This window comes from Mastigoproctus giganteus, chromosome 3, assembly GCF_048544385.1.
Source record: "Mastigoproctus giganteus isolate SK-2022 chromosome 3, ASM4854438v1, whole genome shotgun sequence".
Lineage (NCBI taxonomy): Eukaryota > Metazoa > Arthropoda > Arachnida > Uropygi > Thelyphonidae > Mastigoproctus > Mastigoproctus giganteus.
Genome location: NC_143577.1, coordinates 81,755,107 through 81,777,530, shown reverse-complemented (window position 1 = coordinate 81,777,530; position 22,424 = coordinate 81,755,107). Strand labels below are relative to the sequence as shown.

At 35.6% G+C, this 22,424-nt stretch overlaps 1 protein-coding gene across 1 annotated transcript in view; it reads right to left on the bottom strand.

The window, feature by feature from the left end:
• LOC150088116 (ubinuclein-1-like) overlaps positions 1-22,424 on the bottom strand; it is a 195,229-nt gene that overhangs the window by 98,448 nt on the left and 74,357 nt on the right. The window contains exons 3-4 of the mRNA XM_090370027.1: positions 16,795-16,905; positions 3,572-3,706 (exon numbers count right to left, since the gene is read on the bottom strand). Of these exons, the coding sequence (XP_090226153.1) occupies positions 3,572-3,706; positions 16,795-16,905 (246 nt within the window). The remainder of the gene's footprint in view (positions 1-3,571; positions 3,707-16,794; positions 16,906-22,424) is intronic.

Here is a 22,424-nt window from a genome sequence, read left to right as displayed (position 1 = left end):
CTATAATTAAATTGTTTACTATAAAATTTGCAGTCACCACATTTTTAAAAATGTCTGTGCACACAAATTTCTCTTTTCATTCTATGCAGTACATCAAATATCACTAAAAAAACAAAACAAAAATCAAGTTAAAAGGTACCCTGGTTTTTCGGGACAATCTTCCAGTTATGACAGCTATGGTTACTACTAAGGTTAAAATGCTGATGGACAGATATTTAAGGAAACCCACTTTACTCTCACTTGTGAATAAAGTGAGTTAAATTTTGTCAGTCTGGTTGTTCTGCAAAACAACCAAAACCTCTTCTTGCATATTCATGATGGTGGGAATGTTAGTATCTCTGAGTATTCCTCCCCTTGTGCAAGGTCCAAACACCATGCCTGGTATACTGGCAGTGGCCACCAAAGTGTGATTCATCATAAGCAGGAGTAGAAGTGTGGCATCCACACCGCACAAACACACAAAATAGACAAACCCCTGTGTTATTAGGAAATATTAGGTGGCAGATGACTCTCAATACTGCAATAACACTACCACTTTGCTTACTAGAGATCTGAAGTGCTGTAAATAATGTTTGGCCTCAAAAGCACAGCTCCAGCATATTCTCTTCTCTTATATCATTCAGTAAAGAGCATGTATTTTGAGCATGTATTAAGATGCAATATTCCTTATATTTTAGGGTTATAGATATAGCTTTAAAACAGTTCCCAGCCAGATACTGGGTAGTCCACCAGATTGAACCTATTGGTACATTTAGGAGCATCCAGATCAGCTATTTTATAATCTCACTACTTCTGTTCATTCAGCTATGACTCTAGGGAGCCGCAAGTATTGTGTACACAGGAGGTACTGCTGATTCCACATTACATCAAAGAGCTAGATATATTCTAGCTGTATTTACTCATATCCAAAAATTTCATCAAGCCATATAACATGTCTCCTTCTCAACTACCCAACATCTCAAAGCTTTGTTTGTTTGTTATTTGGTTTTTAGGAGCATTAGCAACTAAGGCCATATTGCTCCGGGATATGCGGTGGTCATTTCCCTGACCTTTCCACATCCTCCGTATTTGGTGGTGACGGGCTTGAACCCCGGTCTAATCAAGAAGCGTGTGCTATGCACTGCTGCTCCTTCCCACCCGGCTACGGAGTCGCCCATCTCAAAGCATCATCATGAATAGTAGCATTAACATTAGTAGAGGCATATGATGCAAGAAAGCATCATAGTAAAACTAATAAAACAAACTTATCTTATCTTCAAAATAATCTAAAGCTCCCAAAACCTTAATTCATATCACAAATAAAGTCTCGATTACAGTCTCAAATGCCTAAAATCTTCCAAGCTGCACATATTTCTTCCTCACAGAATCTCAATTATCAGTTATCTCAACCACCTTTAATCTCATATTCCTAATTATTCGATCCATGATGATTTTTGTCTTTGAAATCGCTTCACAATATTCCATCAAATTCATGTTTCTTCTATACTTCTCCCAACTTTATGACCTTCAGAACTTTTTGCCTATCTTTGAAACTTGACTTTCTTCAAACTAATATTCCTAGGAGGAAAGTAATTTTTTTTGATGATTTAAATGTTCAAACTCCAGCTGGCTGTAATTTCCAAGTTGTACAAACCCAGCTGATAGGCACGTTGAAGCTTTTGCTATTACTAATGATCCTGTACAATTTGTTCATTTACTTACTAGAATATTCCACAATGTTATAGTAAGTAAAATAATTCTCTTCTGTGGCCATTATTAACAATCTGTTATTTGGCAATCCAAGAAATGCAAAATGGAATGATCTGTATGACTTCTATTTCACTCTTTTTCATGATTTGACTACTGTTTTAAATATTCTGATCCTAACATTTGATCAGATCATTTAAATGAAATTATTCTGGTAGGGGTGAAGTCATTTATTTTTATTCAATCCCAAACTCTTATCATCTATCTAAACCATGGTTTTCCAATTATTATAGCAAAGCTGTTCAAGATAACAACACAGCATATCAAACACTAGTTTTTACTGATATCTGTGGTTTCATTTTCTGCTTACACTAAAGCATACAACAGTTTTAAAAAGTTATTAATTAATCGGAACACAATCCTGAACAGGATAAGAGTAGGAAACTTGCTTCTTGTTCAAATGGTAGTTGAGCCTATTAGTCTCTGGCCAAAGCTATTAGCCACAACTTCTGTCCATCCATAAGTCCACCTGTGATGCATCCTGATGTTACCTCTGCTATTCTAACAATCTAATCAATTATACCTTTTATGTACAAAGGATAAATCTGAATCCTTCTGTGTCACTGTATTCAACTGCCTTATCTTTGTGGATATTGCCAACTGTTCTTCTGGATGGCCTTCCTAGTCACATCTGACAGGTATTCAAAACATTTACCAATTCTCGATTTTCACTTATATCTTACGATTTTAATGTTTTATATGTTAGAGACGTTATGATTCCAGTTCTGATTTAGTAGAAATGGCCAGAGCAGAAATACCTGAATTTGAAATTGTTTTATAATTTGTTTTCTGATTCTACTTTCATTTTCTATATGTTTTACCGTCAAATATGTTATGACTATTGTTAGTTTTTAATGCTTGAGCTAATGCAATATTTTAAGGGCTTTCATTCATTTAATCAAAGTAGTCTTAATTTCTTTTGGCTGTGCTTCTAAATAATAAAAACATCAGCTATTAAAAAATACAACCTGAACTTTTTTTAATATCATATTCTTCTTGCACTTGTTTCTAAGTGTACTATAAAAATATCTATGTGAATATATCAGTCTTTTCAGGAAGTAGGAAACCCCACAACAGTATATACTTTTTCAGTTGTAAAACCTTTAAAAAAAATTAAACTAGAATCAGAAAAACTGCCAGCCCCAATAGAGTAATTATATTTCTCCAAAATACACCTGACATGTCAGATTTATAAAAACTTCAAATATGCAGGGTATCAAAAACAATGTTCTAATATTTCCAGCTAAATATATAATTAAATATTAAAAAACTCTCAAATTATCAAAATATACAACACATCATTAGAAAGATAACAGCAAACAGTGTTAAGGTTTATTGTTTCTGAGAAGGAATAGGAAAATGAAAGTAACATTTTCGTGGTTTTAAACAATGCCAGAACCAGGGGACAATTTCAAATTAAAGGGGATGAATATCATTAGATGATATTGTAAGAAGTTTTTTCTCATTTAGCCAGGATGTTATTAATTATTAGCATGAATAGCCTCTACACATATTTAATGCTTGATAGCTTGAGAAATTCATAGGCCAGTTCAATCAGAACTTATGGGTGGAGAAGGAACTTTTCTTTTTTGCTGTTAAAGCCTGGATTCTTTGTGTCATAAGGTCCATTAATATTTTTACACAAATATTATTAACTTAATAAAAAACAATATAATGCAAGTTGTTTTTTATAAAATAAACTGTCTGTTAAGTAACTACAAAATGCTCTTTATAAGATTATATGTGATGCAGTGCTGTATGACAATACATTTATCCTATAATAAAAAATAAAAAAAAAAAAAAAAAAAAAAACAATGAAACACACCCTGCGCCTAGGTTTTCGAGTGTCCTCGACTCCAAAATTAACAGGATCAGTGACATTCCTAAATTCCAGTCCACCAGTATTAATATAAAAGCCACCATACTGAGTTGTAAGCGTAGAGGGTACCAGCTCATCATACTGAAAGATCAAAAAATAATGAAATTTAAGATATTTCTATAAAATTTTAAAACCACCTGTAATATTTAAATAATATTTAATAATGTAATTATTCAAAAATAATTAAGATGTATTACAATGTCTAATTAAAAATAAATAAAAAATGTATTAAGAATGTAATATTTAAATAGAAATAGGAAATCATTAAACAATATTCAATAATAATTATTGAATAATTAAATAATAATTAAAGCCTGGAATCCAAATACATACACATCTCTAATTTTTAACAGGTGAATGTGCATGATGTAAAAATAGGCCATCACATAAAATTCTTGCAACAGATAACAAATCTAGAAAGACTTCTGAAATAAAATACGTATAATCAACAAAAACAATTAAAATGTAATTAAATTTAAGATATTAATTATAAAATTATAATTAAATTAGACAGTAAAATACACGTCTTCTTTTTCTCCTTTCTGCATATCTTCCCTCCTATTTTCTTTGGGCACAGTTTTTCTCTGGTTTGCTGCTGACATATTACCACATGGTAGTTTTCTCTTGGGCTAAATGATGGTCCAAGGGCAAATTGGGCCATCTTTAATCCCAAGGTGTTTCATATGCTATACTCGTTTTTAGTGTTGAGTCAATAAAGGAGTGCCTCTCTCTCAGAAAGCTATTCTCAGTACTTGTTATATCACCTCTAATGAATTTATTTTATCAGTTGATTTTATTGGTGTTAATATACTGTCTATACTTTCTTACTTCTCTTCATTTTATATCTTTGTCAATTAAATACCTATTTTATTTTACTCAATTAACCTTACTCAATTAATCAGCTGTTACAAGGATTTATGGTGCCTCCATAGCCAGGAGTAGCAGTGCGTAGCAAACGCTTCTTGATTAGACTGGGGTTCGAGCCTGTGACCACCAAATAAGGAGGATGCAGAAAGGTCAGGGAACGACCACCACATATCCTCGGAGCAATATGGCCTTAGTTGCTAATGCTCCTAAAAACCAAATAACAAACAAACAAGAATTTATATGATGTTATGATGTTTCATCCAATACCCAAGTCCTTTTTGCCAAAAATGGGCTCATTTAGATAAGACTAACATTTATGGCATTACAAAATTACAGATAACTGGGTTTTTCAGTTGTTCAGATTAGGAAGAAATTCAGGTCATAAGATATTTCTCTGAAGACTAATTTCAATACCAGCTTTGCTGTTTTTAATGAATTTATTTTATCAGTCCTCATTTTATTTTATCAGTTTTAATGTAATATATATACTTCTCTTCATTTTGTATTTTCATTTACTAAATACAAAATGTAGAGAACCTCATTAGGATGCTATCTACCAATCTTTGAAAGCAGAAACTCATTACTTTTCATGCCATTAGGATAAATTCAACATGTTATCAAGTCAAACAAATATAGCTCCTTTCATGATTTTACACTTTAAAGGACACGTCTGAATAAGTTTTCAAAACTCTACATATTTTTTCTCATAAACAAACATTTTTGCACATTCAAGCCTTCTAGATGTGTAGAAGTGTCAAAACTAATAACAATACAATGCAGTAGGTTAATATTAAGGTGTAGAAATAGGAACAAACTAAGCAATTTATTATCCAATGCTGTGTTTGTTGTTGTTGATGATATGTGGGTTTCATGGATGGCGCATAAGCTACTTTGGCTATAATGCACCTATTCATTTATTATAAAAAGAAATGAGAAAGTTTCATAAATTCAGAATTGATTAAAAATTCCAGTTTGCTTTAAGAAGTTGAAAAATTCGGAAATATCTGCATCATCTCCAATGAGATTCTCTAAAGTTATTGGTCTACCAAGATTAACCAGTGATAGCAGGATTGAAGTTCTATCTTGTTCATAGTAAGGGCAGTAAGTCATGAGAATGTGTTTAATACTCAGATTTATATTACAAAGTGGACACTGCGGTGGGTCATTCCCTGTGAGTAAATAAAGGTGGGTCAGATAAATATGACCTATTCTTACCCTTCAAAGGACTACTTCTTCTCGTCTTGATGTGCAGACACTGGAGCACCAAATTTTTGGATCATGTTTAAATTGAAAGAAAGAGTTTATTAATAATTTGAGAGTGCCATATTGCTGTCCATTTTGACAGGCATCCAGCCTGAATGGTTAATGCATAGTCTGATGGCAGAACAGGGATATTAGTTAAGTCTAAGGTAGTTGGATTTTTTGCAGCTTTATCAGCCAGTTCATTGCCCAAAATGCTAGAATGAGCTGGAATCCAGCAGAAGGTGACCAGTTAATCGTTCTTCAATTTGTAGTAATATGCTTTTTATTTCATCTAGAACAGGGCGTACTTTATCTAAGGAGTTACACAAAGCCAAGATTGAGCTGAGGGAATCAGTGTAGATAACAGATTTTAAAGCACAGTCAGAAGAGAGATTTTGTAAAGCTAATTTGATTGCATATAATTCAGCTAAGAAGATACTGAATTCAGATGGCAGGGATGCTGAAATAACGGTATTTGGACACTGCAGCCGCTCCAATGTCTGAATTAGATTTAGAGCCGTCTGTATAAATTGGAGAAAAATTAATGTATCTTTGAGTGTGAGCTTCGTGAAGTTGTTTGATATTTGATGTTTGTAAAATGTTCTTTCCCCATTGAGAGAGGTAAGTGTCACAGGTCGGTATAGGAGGTGGAACCCATGGTGGTTGAGTACAAGTTGTTACCTGTTGTACGGAATGGATGGAAACATGCCAAATTTGCATCAGTTCAAGAAGGCGAAGACCAGCTGGCTTTACTATGCTTGGTTTATTTATGAAAAGGTTTTCTAATGGAGGATTGAACAGGTATAACTGAGTCATGCATGGCACAGCTTTGTATCTTAACACCGTACTTCAATAACAGTGTTTTCCTACGTAAAGTTAGTGGGGGTTCATGGGCATCACTGTAGAGACTATGTGCTGGTAATGTTCTGAAAGCACCGAGTGAAAGTCTCAAAGCACTGTGTTGAATTGGATCAAGCCAGCGCAATGCACTTAATCTGGCTGAATCATAGATGGGAGCTCCATAATCAAGATGGGATCTAATTAATGCCCGACATAGCCGAAGCAGAGATGTACGATCTGCACCCCATGTCTGGGAGGATAAAGCTCTGAGTATATTTAACTTTTATAGACAGGAAGTACGTACATTTTTAATATGGTCTATAAAATTTAACTTGTTATCAAGGGTTAATCCTAGAAATCTGATGCTATTAGTGACTGGGATGGAGACATAAATTTGAAGTTCAGGATCCGGATGAAGTTTGTGCTGTCTACAAAAATGGATGGCAACTGTTTTCTCCTGCGAGAATCGATAGCCATTGAGGCTGGCCCACTGTTGTATTTTATTAAGTGATATCTGGAGCTGCCGTTCAATATACCTCATGTTTTGGGAATGGCAGGAGATGGAAAGATCATCTGCATAAAGGTAAGTCTCAACTATATTTGGAAGCCGATTGGTGATGGAATCTAATCTAAGAGCAAACAGAGTGGCACTCAGTACTGATCCCTGTGGTACTCCTTCCTGTATGAAGGTTTTGGAGAGGGCATGTTGGTACTGAACTTGAAACGATCTAGTATGTAGGAAGTTTTGAACAAATATAGGAAGGTTGCCTAACAGACCAAGATAGTAAAGATCACTAAGTATGCCATGCCGCCAGGTGGTGTCAAAAGCCTTCTCGATATCTACTGAAACCATTACAAGATGTTCATGTTTAACAAAAGCATTTCGAATGGAGAATTCAGCCTTGACCATAAGATCTAAGCATGACCTATTTTTACGAAAGCCATATTGGCTATGGCTCATTAGATGTTGTGACTCAATGATCCATACAAGTCTTCTGTGTACAATTTTTTCAAGGATTTTGCTCAGGCAGCTTGAGAGAGATATCGGTCTATAGCTATATGGGTTAGTTGGATTTTTCCCAGGTTTTAGGAACCAATGTGGCATACAATTGTGTAGAGAAATAATCAGTGTCTATATTATCATACAAACTGCCATTAACACGTCTTTCAACACAATCCAAATTTTTTTTCCACTGACAAGATGGTTCTGGACTATTGGTATATTGCTCTCTGCATATCTCAAGTGGCCTGATTCCTGAAATGAATTTTGAAATGTGTGTGCTGCAGAGATCTGTTACTACAATCCTCAATGTTCTCTTTTGCAACCAGAGAGAGTAACACTCTTGATCTGGTTATCAGCAGTGATCATTCGTGTATTAAGAATTTGCAGATAAAGGAACCACTAGGTGGCAGTGATCATAGTGTATTGATTTACTTAAAGATTTAATTACCATCAGGGGTAAAGGAAAGGGTTTTTGCTTCCGTAAGGGTGAGTACAGTGGTCTCCGACAGTTTTTAAATTCTGTACAGTGGGATCAACTGATGATGTTACCAACAGCAAATTCTAAGTGGGAAGCATTCAAGGAATTAATCGTGGAAGCTACTAAAAGTTTTATACCTATTAAGAAATATTGTTCAAGGTTTAGGCCTAAATGGTTGTCATATGAACTAATGAGACTCATGGCAGAGAAAAAAAATGCATGAGATGCATATAAATTATCAGGCGACACAGAAGCCTATGACAGATATAAGCTAGTCTGTAATCAAGTTACAAAGGAGGTTAGGCAGGCGAAGGCAGATTACGAGAAACCTTTGGCAAAGGATGCTAAGAAAAACAGCAAGGATTTCTTTACTTATATAAACTCTAAAAGGAAGGGGATGAATCTGATTGGTCCACTTGATATCGATAGTTCGACTGTTGATGATCCTGCTCAGATAGCAAACAAACTGAATGAGTATTTTACATCTACATTCACACATGAGGAGTTATTAAGGATTGAAAATGGCAGAAGGTTATCAAATTGTAGCAGGAAACTTAATTATTTTGTAATAACTGAGAGCAAAGTGGAGGAGAAATTGTTGAAGTTAAACATAAGAAAGGCACCTGTGGTGGATGGGATCTATCCAGTTATATTAAAGGAGACGGCAAAGCAACTAAGCAAACCCTTAGCCATAATTATGAGAGCATCATTGGACTCAGGGGAGGTTCCCACGGTCTGGAGATGTGCAAATGTATCCCCAATTCACAAAGGGGGATTGAAGGGTGACACGAGTAATTACAGACCAGTTAGTTTAACCTCTGTTCCGCGTAAAATAATAGAGTCACTGGTTAAAGATGCATTGCAGGATCATCTAGACAACACTACAGCAATAATTCAGACAGAATGGATTTGTTAAGGGAAAGTCTTGTCTGACAAATTTGATAGGATATTATGATGTGGTTACAAAGGAACTGGATGCAAAAAATAATTTTGATATCATATATTTGGATTTCAGGAAAGCTTTTGACACCGTTGCGCATGGTAGACTATTGTACAAATTGGAGCAGAATGGTATTAACGGTAAATTGCTACAATGGATAAAAGGATGGTTAAGTGGGAGAAGACAGAGGGTGGTAATCAATGGGTGCTGCTCTTCGTGGACTAATGTTATTAGTGGAGTCCCACAGGGTTCGGTGTTAGGTCCACTGTTGTTTTGTATATTTATCAATGATATTGATGAAGGTATATCAGGCTTAATGTCGAAGTTTGCAGATGATACAAAGGTTGGCAGGGTTGTTAATGATAGTAATGGCAGTGTGCTACTGCAACAGGATCTAGATAATTTGGGCAGATGGGCTAAGAAGTGGCAACTGAAGTTTAACCTTGACAAATGCAAAGTACTGCATATGGGTAGAAGTAACCCCAGAGAAACGTACCAACTGTGTGGTACTACACTTAAGGTGGTAGAAAATGAAAAAGACATGGGAGTAATTGTGCAGTCAGATATGAAGTTTTCTGAGCAATGCAGACAGGCTGCCAGGGCAGGTCATGGGGTTTTGTCAATGATATATAGGAATTTTGCTAGCAGGGAGAAGGAGGTGATTGTCCCTCTGTATAAGGCAATGGTCAGGCCACGCCTTGAGTACTGCATACAGGTCTGGAGGCCTCATTTTAGGAAGGATGTAGATTTAGTTGAGCGTGTACAGAGAAGGGCAACAAGATTGATGAGGGGAATGAAGGGATCCTCTTACCAAGAGAGGCTAAAGTTCTGCAAATTGCGGTGGCTGGAGACTAGGCACTTGCGCGGTGATCTGATTGAGGTGTATAAGGCCTTGAATGGGTTGAGCACGCTGAATTCTGATGGGATCCTTCCACTTGTTCAGATTACGAACCTAAGGGGGCATAAATTCAAATTAAGAAAGGACAGATGTAGAATAGATGTGCAGAAATTTGCCTTTAGCCAGCAGGTGGTTAATTGCTGGAACAAACTTCCATCTGTCGTTGTGGAAGTTCGTAGGTTGAATAAATTTAAGGAGGAACTGGACAGGCATTTGAAGGGAATGGTGTGATTTTTTTTTTTTTTTTTTTTTTTGGCTGATGCTGCATAAGCTCATACACTTGCTCTCTTGCATCACATGCCACTACTACTACTACTATTACTTTTCATGCTGTTAGTTTTAGGAAGTCCCAGTTCCATATTTGATGAGAAAAATTTAGAGGTCCGGAAATCCTAATGGTGGAGTGAACATCCAATCTATGTATCTATAAAGTAATCTATGTTCTTGAGATAAAACATTAGTCACTGCATATAGTATCAAAAGCATCAGCTTTTGCAAGCTGAACAAAAAAAAAAAAGCGAAAGCCAGAAGTCTGCAAAGTTCTAAAGCAAAATTAGAATGTTTTTGTAGTATTCTTTCAAGCTAAACAACTATATCTTTATCCAAATACATTTGCAAAAATGGAAAAAAACAAATGCTAAGAACTGCACGTGAAACTTGATGCTAATTGCATCAAGATTGAAATATGAAAGTTGATCATAATTAGTATTAGTAAATTAGCAAAGTCATGAGCTTACACAGCATCTACAAAAGAAAAAAAAAATTTTTTTTTTTTTTTTTTGTGATTCTCACATCACCTATCTATCCCTTCTAATAATTAATTTGCCTAATTCATCCTAACATTTATTTAAATTACCCATTTCCAAACCATCAGATGGGAGTTTGTTCTAAACCATCAGCTATCCTCTGGCTGAAGGCAAATTTCTGTATATACAGAAGAGCGTCAATAATCCAAACTAATTGGGACTGGAGGTAGCTTGGACTTTTGATTTGTTTTGATTTTCGAATGTATCAAAAACACTGTTCTGTAGACTTAAAAAAAAAGGGTTAATGTTTACAAGTGGTATCCCTTCCAATTGATCGTTGCAAGTAGCAGTAATTGACATGCCTAACCTGCTATGATTAGTCAGAGTGTTTATCCCCTTCCCGCCGCTGTTTTAAATCGGAAAACAAGTTCCAGATTTAAAAACAGCTGCAAGGGGGCGGGATAAACACCCTGACTAAAACTAATCATAGTAGACTACACATGTCAATCACTGCTACTTGCAACAATCAATGGGAAGGGGTCCCCACTTATACATTTTAACCAAAAAAAAAGTTTAGTAAGCTTAGAAATAAGAGTACTGGCTTTAAAATATGAGAGACCACCTAATTTCTTGTTAAAATCCAGCACCTTTCCACACAACCTTTGTTGTGTGGAAAGATGACGTTTTGGAGAATCCACAGAGATGTGGATTCTCCAAAACTTCATCTCTGTGAACCACAAATACAAATAAACAGCATCTTCGAGGGATGGGTCATTAGCTGTTCACATAGGGGTGTTTTTTTTTTTTTCATCATCTGAATCAAGTTTTGATGAGAACTAAAATTTTTTCCTTGTTGTTTTTAATGTCTCTTATGGTTGACTTTCCAACCTCATAAAATTTTGCTAACAAAGACCCTTTGAAAGTCTTTAAAATCTCAATCTCGATTCAATTATTAAAAATTTCAGCTTCCTTTTAAACGAAGAAGAAAACTACAGTACGGTAAAATAAAACTCTGTAAAAACTCTATTCAGAATCTTTTTACTCCATATCTCACTTGAGCATATCAAAGTTGTTAGGTTTACTATTATCTCCAAATTTTCCCAAAATACCTCCCTAGGTGTAATATTTTTTCGACTGGGCCAGCACGCGCGCACACACACACAATCTCATCACTCAACTTCCACGCTAAATTTCGCCCACATAATTCTTCCAAGCCAATTAAAATTTATTCCAAACTGTTGCTAAAACAGCTAGTTCTAAAAGCTCTTACTATGGTTTCCTTCCATTGTGCCTTCCCTCAAGAATAAATTAATTTATAATTGTTGTTAGCTGCAATTCCCTGATATTCATTCTACAACTGCTATTCTCTTATCAAAATAACCTAGTTTTGCTAACTGCACTTCTCTGCTATTTTGACTTTATATAATCACCGCTCAGAAAACCATCCCTGTTAGGATCCCCCTTCCTATATGCACTGTAAATTTGGATTGTACTGGACAAGTTCTAAACAGATGGTAATCCAAGAACCAAAATTTCAATACATCAGCTTGCTTCAAGAAGCTGAAGTGAAATAAAAGTATGCTCATTTGAGTACTAGCAGATGTTATAATCTGAACAGCATTAGCAAGCAAGAAAGCAAGCTGATGAATAAGCCCAAAAATAAAAAAAAAAAACACCATTCCCATTTCACCCATCCATTCACTCCAAAAGTTTGTCTAGTTCAGCCGTGAATTTATTTAACGTCAAGTTCCACAACAAAAGATGGAAGTTTGTTCCAGCAATCAATCACCCGCTGGCGAAAGACAAATTTTCACACATCTATTCGAGAACTGTCTTTCCTCAATTTGAGTTTATGTCCCCGCCAGTTTGTAACCCGAGCAATCCCATTAACATTGAGCTCCTCAATCCATTCAAGCCCTTATACACCTCAATCAGATCATCTCGCAGATGCCCAGTCTCCAGACACTGCAATTTGCAGAACTTAAGCTTAATGAGAACTCACTAATCTCGTCGCCCTTCTCTGTACTCGTTCCAGCAGCTCTACTTCTTACCTAAAATGAGACCTCCAGACCTGTATGCAGTACTCAAGGTGTGGCCTAACCATTGCCTTATACAAGGGGATAATCACCTCCTTAACGCTGCTAGCAAAATTTCTAAATATCATTGACAAGACCCCCATGAGCTACTCTTGCACCGTCTGCACTGCTCAGAAAACTTCATATATGACTGCACAATTACCCATGTCATTTTCACTATCCTGAACGTTGGTACCGCACAGTTGGTATGTTACTCTGGGGTTACTGCTACCCATATGCAGCACTTTGCATTTGTGAATGTTAAACTTCAGTATCATATACCACCCTTTGTATCATCTGCAAACTTGGACATTAAGCCTGATATACCTTCATCAATATCATTTATAAATACAGGTGACCCCCGCTTAACGCTGATAATTCGTTCCGGAGAAATAGAACGCTAAGTGAATCCGTGCTAAGCGAGCTCCGCATTCCCATAAGGTAACATTTGTATTTGTCAGTTGCAGTCAGTGCCATAGGATATTTCCTAATCAATAATAAACGGTAGTGAAAAGATGCACAAATGTCGGTCAAAATATTTAATATTCAAATATTTGTACATATAAAATATTCTGCATTACATATGTATATAATTATGTGGTAACTATTTATGTATCAAAATTAAACTTAAAATTCCAATTAAAATCATGAATTTAATCATGAAAAATGTGTCGATTTTGGGTTGAACTTTGGCGCTCTTCTAAATAAACTAAAAGGGGTATTAATTTTAAATCCCCCACAGCGTTACCACCCAACAATAAAGTGAACCAATCCTTCGGCACTTTGAAACCTGGCATGTTTCTTCTTCTTTCAATATGAAACTTCTTTTTTGAAAGTTTCGGCTCCTTGATCTGCACTTACGGCTTCTCCCTGGATTTTAAATCTATTCAACCAGCCCTTACCAGTTTTAAATGGTTCCACATTTTTTTTTAGGTGAGTTTTCTTCGGATGATCATATTGGCTAATCTCTTTCTCTCTCTCTCTCTCTTTTTTTTTTTTTTTTTTATAATATTCAACTTAACTGAATTCTGCATTGGATATTATCTTCAATAAAATTAGTTAGTCTTTCCATTTCAATCCTAATAGCCGGCCTAGCCCTAGTAGCTTGCAGTGGAACAGCTATCTTTCCCGCTGCTAAAATTAATTCTTTATTTTTTTATAATTGTTCTTACAGTTAAACTTGCAAGTCCTAAATTATGGCACGCATCCGCTTGTTGTTGACCGGAATCGATTCGCTTCAAAACGTCTAATTTAATTTTCAAATTCAGTCTTTTTCTTACAATTATAGTCTTCGTACTGCACTCAGACATTGCTTTTTCATTCGTATCGGCCATTATTAACTCTTTTAAAATGTAACTGCGTTGGTTACATTAATTATGATACAATGTTCAAGTAAACTGTCCGTTTTGCACAATGTCTAATACGGTACTGAGTGATGACTAGACTTCGGATAAATGCATATAACGCAGATATTACAAGCAACATACTTGATCATTTTTTAAAATGTTGATCTCGGAACGACGTAACAAGTCACTGTATTGCAATTAAATTAGTGTGCGAGAAAATTTCACTCAGCGTGGGAAACGTTTTAATGCTGTTTTGCTATTCATTTTCAAGCTATCGACTCCATCAAATGAAACAATTTCGTTAAATATGCAAAAAATGCAATCTGTAAAAGAGCGTTATAATGATCTGAGACAGTGTTATAGTCAGATACGGGTTATAATATAAGAACAGCGTTATAGCGAATCAGCATAAAGCGAACCGCGTTATAACGGGGGCCTGCTGTACAGAAAACAACAATGGACCCAACATGGACCCCTGGGGGACACCACTAATAACATTAGTCCATGAAGAGCAGTGTCCATTGATTACCATTCTTTGTCTTCCCTCACTAAACCATCCCTTTATCCATAGCAGCAACTTGCCATTAATGACATACTGCTCCAACTTGTCTATGTGGTTTTGTTAAGGGGAAGTCTTGCCTGACCAACTTGATTGGATACTATGATGCAGTCACAAAAGAACTGGATGCAGGGAATAACTTTGATATTATATACTTGGATCTTAGAAAGGCTTTTGATACTGTTGCACATGGAAGACTGCTACACAAATTGGAGCAGTGTGACATTGGAGGCAAATTGCTGCTATGGATAAAGGGGTGGTTGAGTGGGAGAAGACAGAGAGTGGTAATCAATGGACACTGCTCATCGTGGACTAATGTTATTAGTGGAGTCCCTCAGGGCTCAGTGTTGGGTCCATTATTGTTTTCTGTATTTATAAATGATATTGATGATGGTATATCAAGCTTAATGTCCAAGTTTGCAGATGATACAAAGGTTGGCAGGGTTGTCAAGGACACTACTGACACTACACTGCTGCAACAGGATCTGGAAAGGTTGAGCAGATGGGCTGAGAGGTGGCAAATGAAGTTTAACATTGACAAATGTAAAGTACTACACATGGGAAACAGCAACCCCAGGGCAACGTATCAACTCTGTGGTACTACACTGACAGTGGTAGAGAATGAAAGGGACTTGGGGGTGATTGTGCAGGCAGATATGAAGTTCTCTGAGCAGTGCAGACGGGCTGCAAGAGTAGCTCATGGAGTATTGTCAATGATATACAGGAATTTTTCCAGCAGGGATAAGGAGGTGATTATTCCATTGTACAAGGCAATGGTCAGGCCACACCTAGAGTACTGTATACAGGTCTGGAGGCCTCATTTCAAGAAGGATGTAGAGCTGCTGGAACGAGTACAGAGAAGGGCAACAAGATTAGTGAATGGAACAAAGGGGTGCTCTTACGAGGAAAGGCTTAAGTTTTGCAAATTACAGTGTCTGGAGACTAGGCACCAGCGAGGTGATCTGATAGAGGTGTATAAAGCCTTGAATGGTTTAAGCATGCTCAATGCTGATGGGATTCTTCCTCTAGCTCAGAAAAATCACCTGAGAGGGCATAAATTCAAATTGAGGAAAGACAGATGTAGGATAGATGTGCGGAAATTTGCCTTTAGCCAGCGGGTGGTTGGTTGGTGGAACAGACTGCCATCCCTTGTGGTGGAGGTTGATAGCCTAAATAAGTTTAAGGCTCAGCTGGACAGGTATTTTGAACGAACAGAGGGGTGAAGTGGAAGTGGGTTTTTTTTTTTGGCTGATGCTGCATAAGCTTGCTTTCTTGCATCAAATGCCTCTACTAATGCTAATGCTAAAATGCTAATGTGCAATAGTATCAAAAGCTTTGCTAAAATCAAGTATATGATATCAAAATTATTTTTTGCATCCAATTCCTTTGTGACCACATAGTAGTATCCAATGAAAGTGGTCAGACAAGACTTCCCCTTTACAACCCCATGCTGTGTCTGAACTGTAACTGCAGTCTTGTCTAGATTATCCTGCAGTGCTTCCTTAACCAGTGACCATTATTTTCCTCTGGAACTGAAGTTAAACTAACAGATCTGTAATTAATTGTGTCACCCTTTGATCCCCCTTTGTGAATTGGTGACACATTTGCACATCTCCAGTCCACGGGGACTTCCCCTGTGTCCAAGGAAGCTTTCATAATTATGGCTAAAGGTTTGCTTACTTCCTTTGCTACCTCCTTTAATATAACTGGATAGATCCCGTCCACCCCAGGTGCCTTTCTTATGTTTAGCTTCAACAATTTCTCCTCCACTTTGCTTTCAGTTATTACAAAATCATTTAATTCCCTGTTAGAGTTTGATAATCTTCTGGCCTCCACTTCTCTACAGAGTTCCTCATGGGTGAATGTAGATACAAAATTCAGTTTGTCAGCTACCTGAGCAGAATCATCAACAATCGAAACATTGGTAACAAGTGGACCAACCTGATCTTCCTTCTAAATATCTGCCATCTTGAAGCAAAATGGTAGATAAAAACAATGGGAAACTTTCCTTCCATCACACACATGTACTCTAAATTTATTTTTAAATAGCCTATAAACATGTTATTGAAGGTAGTATTTGTCGGGGAAGGGGAAAACAAATAAACAGCCTGTGATTGCATTACATGAGTTTGCTTTATATTTTTGAAAAGCAGACTAAAATTAAAATAAACTTACAGCTTCTTCATTATCTATAAAAGGATCAGTTTCATCATAGCCCATTCCTCGATCAATATAATCTTCCCACTTGCCAAGTCTCTTTCTTTTCCTTCGTACTGGCTTTGGATTCTAAAATAGTAAGCAATTTCGTATATAAGATTTCATATATAAAAAGTAACTTCAAAACTGTGTGTGTGGTTAAAACAGTAATAAAGATATGTATACTTTTAAAAAAATATTTCTAAAAAATACATATATAAAAGTCTGTTAATCACCAGTCACTGTGTAATCAATTAATAAAATATATATGAAAAAGTAGAAGTTAATTAAAATAAAAGATTGAGAATAGAAATAAAAGCATACAGTATTCACAATCAAACCAGCCAAATGATGGATAATAAAAAAAAAAAAAAAAAAAACTGTTGTTATTTGGTTTTTAGGAGCATTAGCAACTAAGGTCATATTGCTCCGGGTACATGCGGTGGTCATTCCCTGACCTTTCCGCATCCTCCGTATTTGGTGTCACGGGCTCGATCCCCGGCCTAATCAAGAAGCATGTGCTATGCACCGCTGCTCCTGTTCACCTGGCTAAGGAGCCGACTAAAAAAAAAAAAAAAAAAAAAAAAAACAGATGAAAACAACACTGATCATATAATATTTTTAACTACCTGCTCTACATTATTGATAGGTATGTTGTCAGGCAGTAGCACTCATCACTTTGCTAATTAGCAAATCAGCATCTGTTTCTGTGTACTTTATACCAACAAATAATAATGACCTAATAAATATTGGAATTATAAGGAATGGATATTATAGTTAATGAATTTAAACTTTAAAATTGGAAGTGGTAAATATGTTTTAACATATACTGGTATAAAGTAACAGCCCTTCAAATAATAAAATTAAATTAACATTGAACATAAAGTTCGAGAGCATGCTTACCAAATAGAATTTGCAATCCAAACTGGCATGCAATCTATAATTCAAATAAGCTACTGAAGGGTAAGAAATAGTGCCCCCAATGGAATTTGATGTTGACATCCAAATAGAAAGTAATATTAAATTTAAATAATAATTAGTAATAATCTTTACATCTAAATAAGAAACAAACCATAAGCTACATGTGGATAACATAAGCAATTTTATTCATTTAATTTTTTTTTCCACAGTAAGTAAACTGCAGAAAAATGATAAAATAATAATAATAATAATATTAAACTATTTATAAAGCAAACATTATGAATACTTACATGAAATCACCAATTTACACCATTCTGATGAAATGTTTTTAATTTTAAAATTATAAATTTAAAAAACCTTAGCAACAGGATCTTGCCTGTTTTTGATGTGCTTATCCATCCATTAGCATTAAAGGTCTGGATGATTACATGCAATTTGTTTTCGTGACAACAAATATCACATCTTTTACCCAACTGATGGAGAAGGGGGCGATAGCAACATTCAAAGCTATTTCTGTTGGGGGGGGGCAATGCGACAAGTGATAACCAAGGCAGATAGCAAGGACCAGCCATTAGTGGTCTAAGAATTGAGAATTATGGAGAAGGATACAGTATTAAGAAATCCACAGACTGTGACATCATGGAAGGAAGCCATTTGGGCAACAAACAATGACTTGTGGTGGAATATATTGCCAGAGTACATTTAAGGTGTCTGGAAACTTGCCAATGTTGCCAAATTCAGTTACAGTCTGTGTAAGTGGCAAATTGGACTTCAGTGAGGTGGACATAAGTAATACAGAGGAGATGCTGGAATCACATGATACCGAGTTGACTAACAAAGGATTTGGTTGGTTGAGTTGGAGCAACAGGTTGAGTGACAAGATTCATCACTTCATAGAACAAATTTCTACTACTCTACAAGATTAATTATGGAATTTGTTTCAGCATGCAAATTAAAACCAATGATTGCCATCACAGCTGGTGATGTTTGGACTCCTGTGTTGCTGTACCATGAAAATAGAGGCCGTGAATCTCTGCATGTAGTGTGTTCACTGATCTTAACCTCTACTGCCATATAATCTGGATGTCTTAAACTCTTAAATAATTTTCTACAGAAATGTCTTATGAGACTGTCATACTATCCTCCCAAGAAACCTCTGGTCACATGAAGTCAGCTTCTATGGTCTTTCTATGCATTACCAGATGGTGATGGCACAATCATGTTTCCATTTTGAGATAAAATCATGAACAGTCAACTTAGGATGGTGTAGGCTGTCAGCAATTAAACAGATCAATACAAAAATGTGATGTTCAAAAATAACATTCTCCCCTCAAAATCGGTCGTTCCATATGCCACTATTCCAATGGATTATGAAAATTTAAAGTAGTAGATTTAATATCAGATAGATTTAAGTAATTTTTTATGGGTAGTGTACAACAGGATGGTTATAAAGTTCTTAGCTATTTTTAAAAAAATAAGAACTCTAAAAGGAAGCCCCATAAAAAACCATCTGCATAATTATACATAAAATTTAACATCTATATAATATCAGTGTAGATACACCATAGATAACTCTTAAGAAACTACGATGGTAGTGTGGGAGGCATCATTTGCTCTGTATCTCATATTGTGCTCTTCCTTCACAACAAGTTGCCATGGTATTGCACTACCTCGAATAAGTAACGGTTCACTAATAGAGAAGACTATTGTTACTTATTATCAGTGAATACCACTACCCAGATGGCACCGTTTCAAAGCTATTGGCCTATCATCGATGGGTGGGCAGGTACCCTGGTATTGCAGACATGACAACCCAGTTGTGAAGATAATCACACAATATGAGAGATGCCAAAAGGTTTATATGATAATATTTAAAAATAACTAAATGCACAAGGCATAATACGTTAAGAGTAAGAGTTTAATATCTATATAATATCGGTGTAGATAGACCATAGATAACTCTTAAGAAACTATGATGGTAGTGTGGGAGGCATCATTTGCTCTGTATTTCATAAAAATATCATATATAAACCTTTTGGCATCTCTCATATTGTGTGATTATCTTCACAACTGGGTTTTGATGTCTGCAATACCAGGGTACCTGCCCACCCACCGATGATAGGCCAATAGCTTTGAAATGGTGCCATCAGGGGGAGCCTGATATTCACAGAGTTTCTGAGAATAGATAACAAAGGTCTTCTCTACTGGGGGAAGCGTTGCCTATTCGAGGAATTTGAGTTTTTGAGTGGTGAGTTGAAGGAGTATTGTCCCTTTCATTCTTCTACACTGTTTCTTTTCTTCTTCCACTCCTACTTTAACTTTCCCTCTACTTTTTGTTTTTCTAAGTCTAATAGGGACAAGTGGATAGTAGAGTTATTATCCCAAACATATACAAATAGCTTTGAAACAGTGCCATCTGGGTGGTGGTACTCACTGAGAATAAGTAACAATAGTCTTCTCTATTAGTGAAGCATTACTTATTCGAGGTAGTGCAATACCGTGGCAACTCGTGAAGGAAGAGCACAATATGAGATACAGTACAAATGCCTCCCACACTACCATTGTAGTTTCTTAAGAGTTATCTATCATGTATCTACACCGATATTATACTCTTAATGTATTATGCCTTGTGCATTTAGTTATTTTTAAATAAAATTTAACAGAATTTATTTTTTTAAAAGCAAAAAATATCATCTATAATGGCCATAGTTTAGAGATCAGGAGTGAAATACAAGCAGATATTCTTGTCAACTCTAACCAGAAAAGAAATGTAGCTTAATTTCTGAAAGTAGTAAAATAAAGCCTGTCTATACAGAAAAACAAAATGCCAAAAACCAGTGAAATTGTATGTTTCTTTGCAGGTTTAGGTTTTCCAAAAACAAACGATGGGTAAAATGAATAAAATGAAAGTCACTTGCTAATGAAGAATAATGGAAACAACTGGGAAAGAAGAAAGAATTCAGCTGCTAATTCCCCAACTTTTCATGGAGAAGCTACAAGGACCTTCAGCAGGTGAAGGATGAACGTAGTGTAAAGAAACACTACATCTGTCCTTACCTGTCTGGTCAGTGGCAACATGAATATTGTTTGTAAAATAAAACAGTTTCATTGAAAGCTTTAGAGGGCAAAGATTTTATTGTAATACAAAACATGATTACAGAAATTTCCATTAAACAATATATCAAAGATGTTCTACATCTCCCTGGTATTCATTCATATTTAATTGATCTTTAAATAAGGAAGCAAAAAATAACACTGCTCACACTTGCCTGCAGCAAGTCTGCTGAGATGGCTAAAAACCTCAAATGTTGTTCTTTCACATATTAACCATGACATCCAAACTAGCAAAAATAGTGGCGGTCACCTGACATGTAACCAACTTACTTTTTAATTTCTGGAAAGTGTTTTACATTATACTACATTCTGCTTGAAGAATGCCAATATTTCATCATTTCTTAATGGATTGCACTACTTATTTTTGGCAATCTTTACTATTAAAAAATAAATTTAATTACTTAAAAAATGTCATTTTTTAGATCTTTTATATATTAATTCTAATAATTTTTGAAAAAAATGTGTTAGACAAAATATAAGCATGAACCTTTTTTCATGAAATTTTTCCATTTTCTGTTTCATGTGTACAAATATTTTAAAAAAAATTAAAACAAAAAAAAAAGTAAATAAAAAAAAAAAAAAATATATATATATATATATATGTGTGTGTGTTATATTAATATTAAATTAAATATGCAATAAAAACCCATATATGTGTGTGTGTGTTAATTATGTTATTTACGTGAAACTACTCACCTGTCTTGCAACTGGCTCTTAGATAGAGCTAGTAAGTATATTTTTATATTCTGTACATATTGTGTATTGTAGTTATAAGTCATTGTCTGGCTGTTTAGCTAATGGGAGGCAAAATTAGGAAAAAATAATTAGGACAGAAATAGACACTCCTACCTTCCTAACACTAACAGCTTAGAATGTGGAAAATTTTAGAAATTACACTTTTGTGGAAAATTACACTAACAGCGTAGAATGTGGAAAATTTTAGTTGTAAGAAAGTAAACAGTATATGATTGAAGAATATAAAGTTGGTGCTAGGGAGTGCAACAGGATGGGAAATTGTGCTCCCAGATAACTTGAGCAAACTTTATATTTTTCGATCATATTTTCCACACACTGGGCTATTAGTGTAATATGAGGGTAGGAGTGCCTATTTCGATCCTAATTACTTTTCTAATTTTGCTTCCCGTTAGTTAAACAGACAGACAGATAATGACTTAACTATAATACACAATATGTACACAAAATATATAAAAAAAAAAAAAGATATAGATATATAAATAAATTAATAAATTTTCTGTTCATACTCCGGAACAACCAGTCAGAGGAGTTCACAGGATAGATAGAATACAAGAAACAGCACCGTATTCAGCTTGTTATTTGGTTTTTAGGAGCATTAGCAGCTAAGGCCATATTGCTCCGAGGGGATATGCAGTGGTCAATCCCTGACCTTTCTGCATCCTCCATATTTGGTGGGCACGGGCTCGAACCCCAGTCTAATCAAGAAGCGTGTGCTACACACTGCTGCTCCTACCCACTTGACTAAGGAGGTGCCTCTGTATTCAGCAGTCACGGGCTTGAACCCCGGTCACTCAAGGCACATGTACTTATGCACCCAC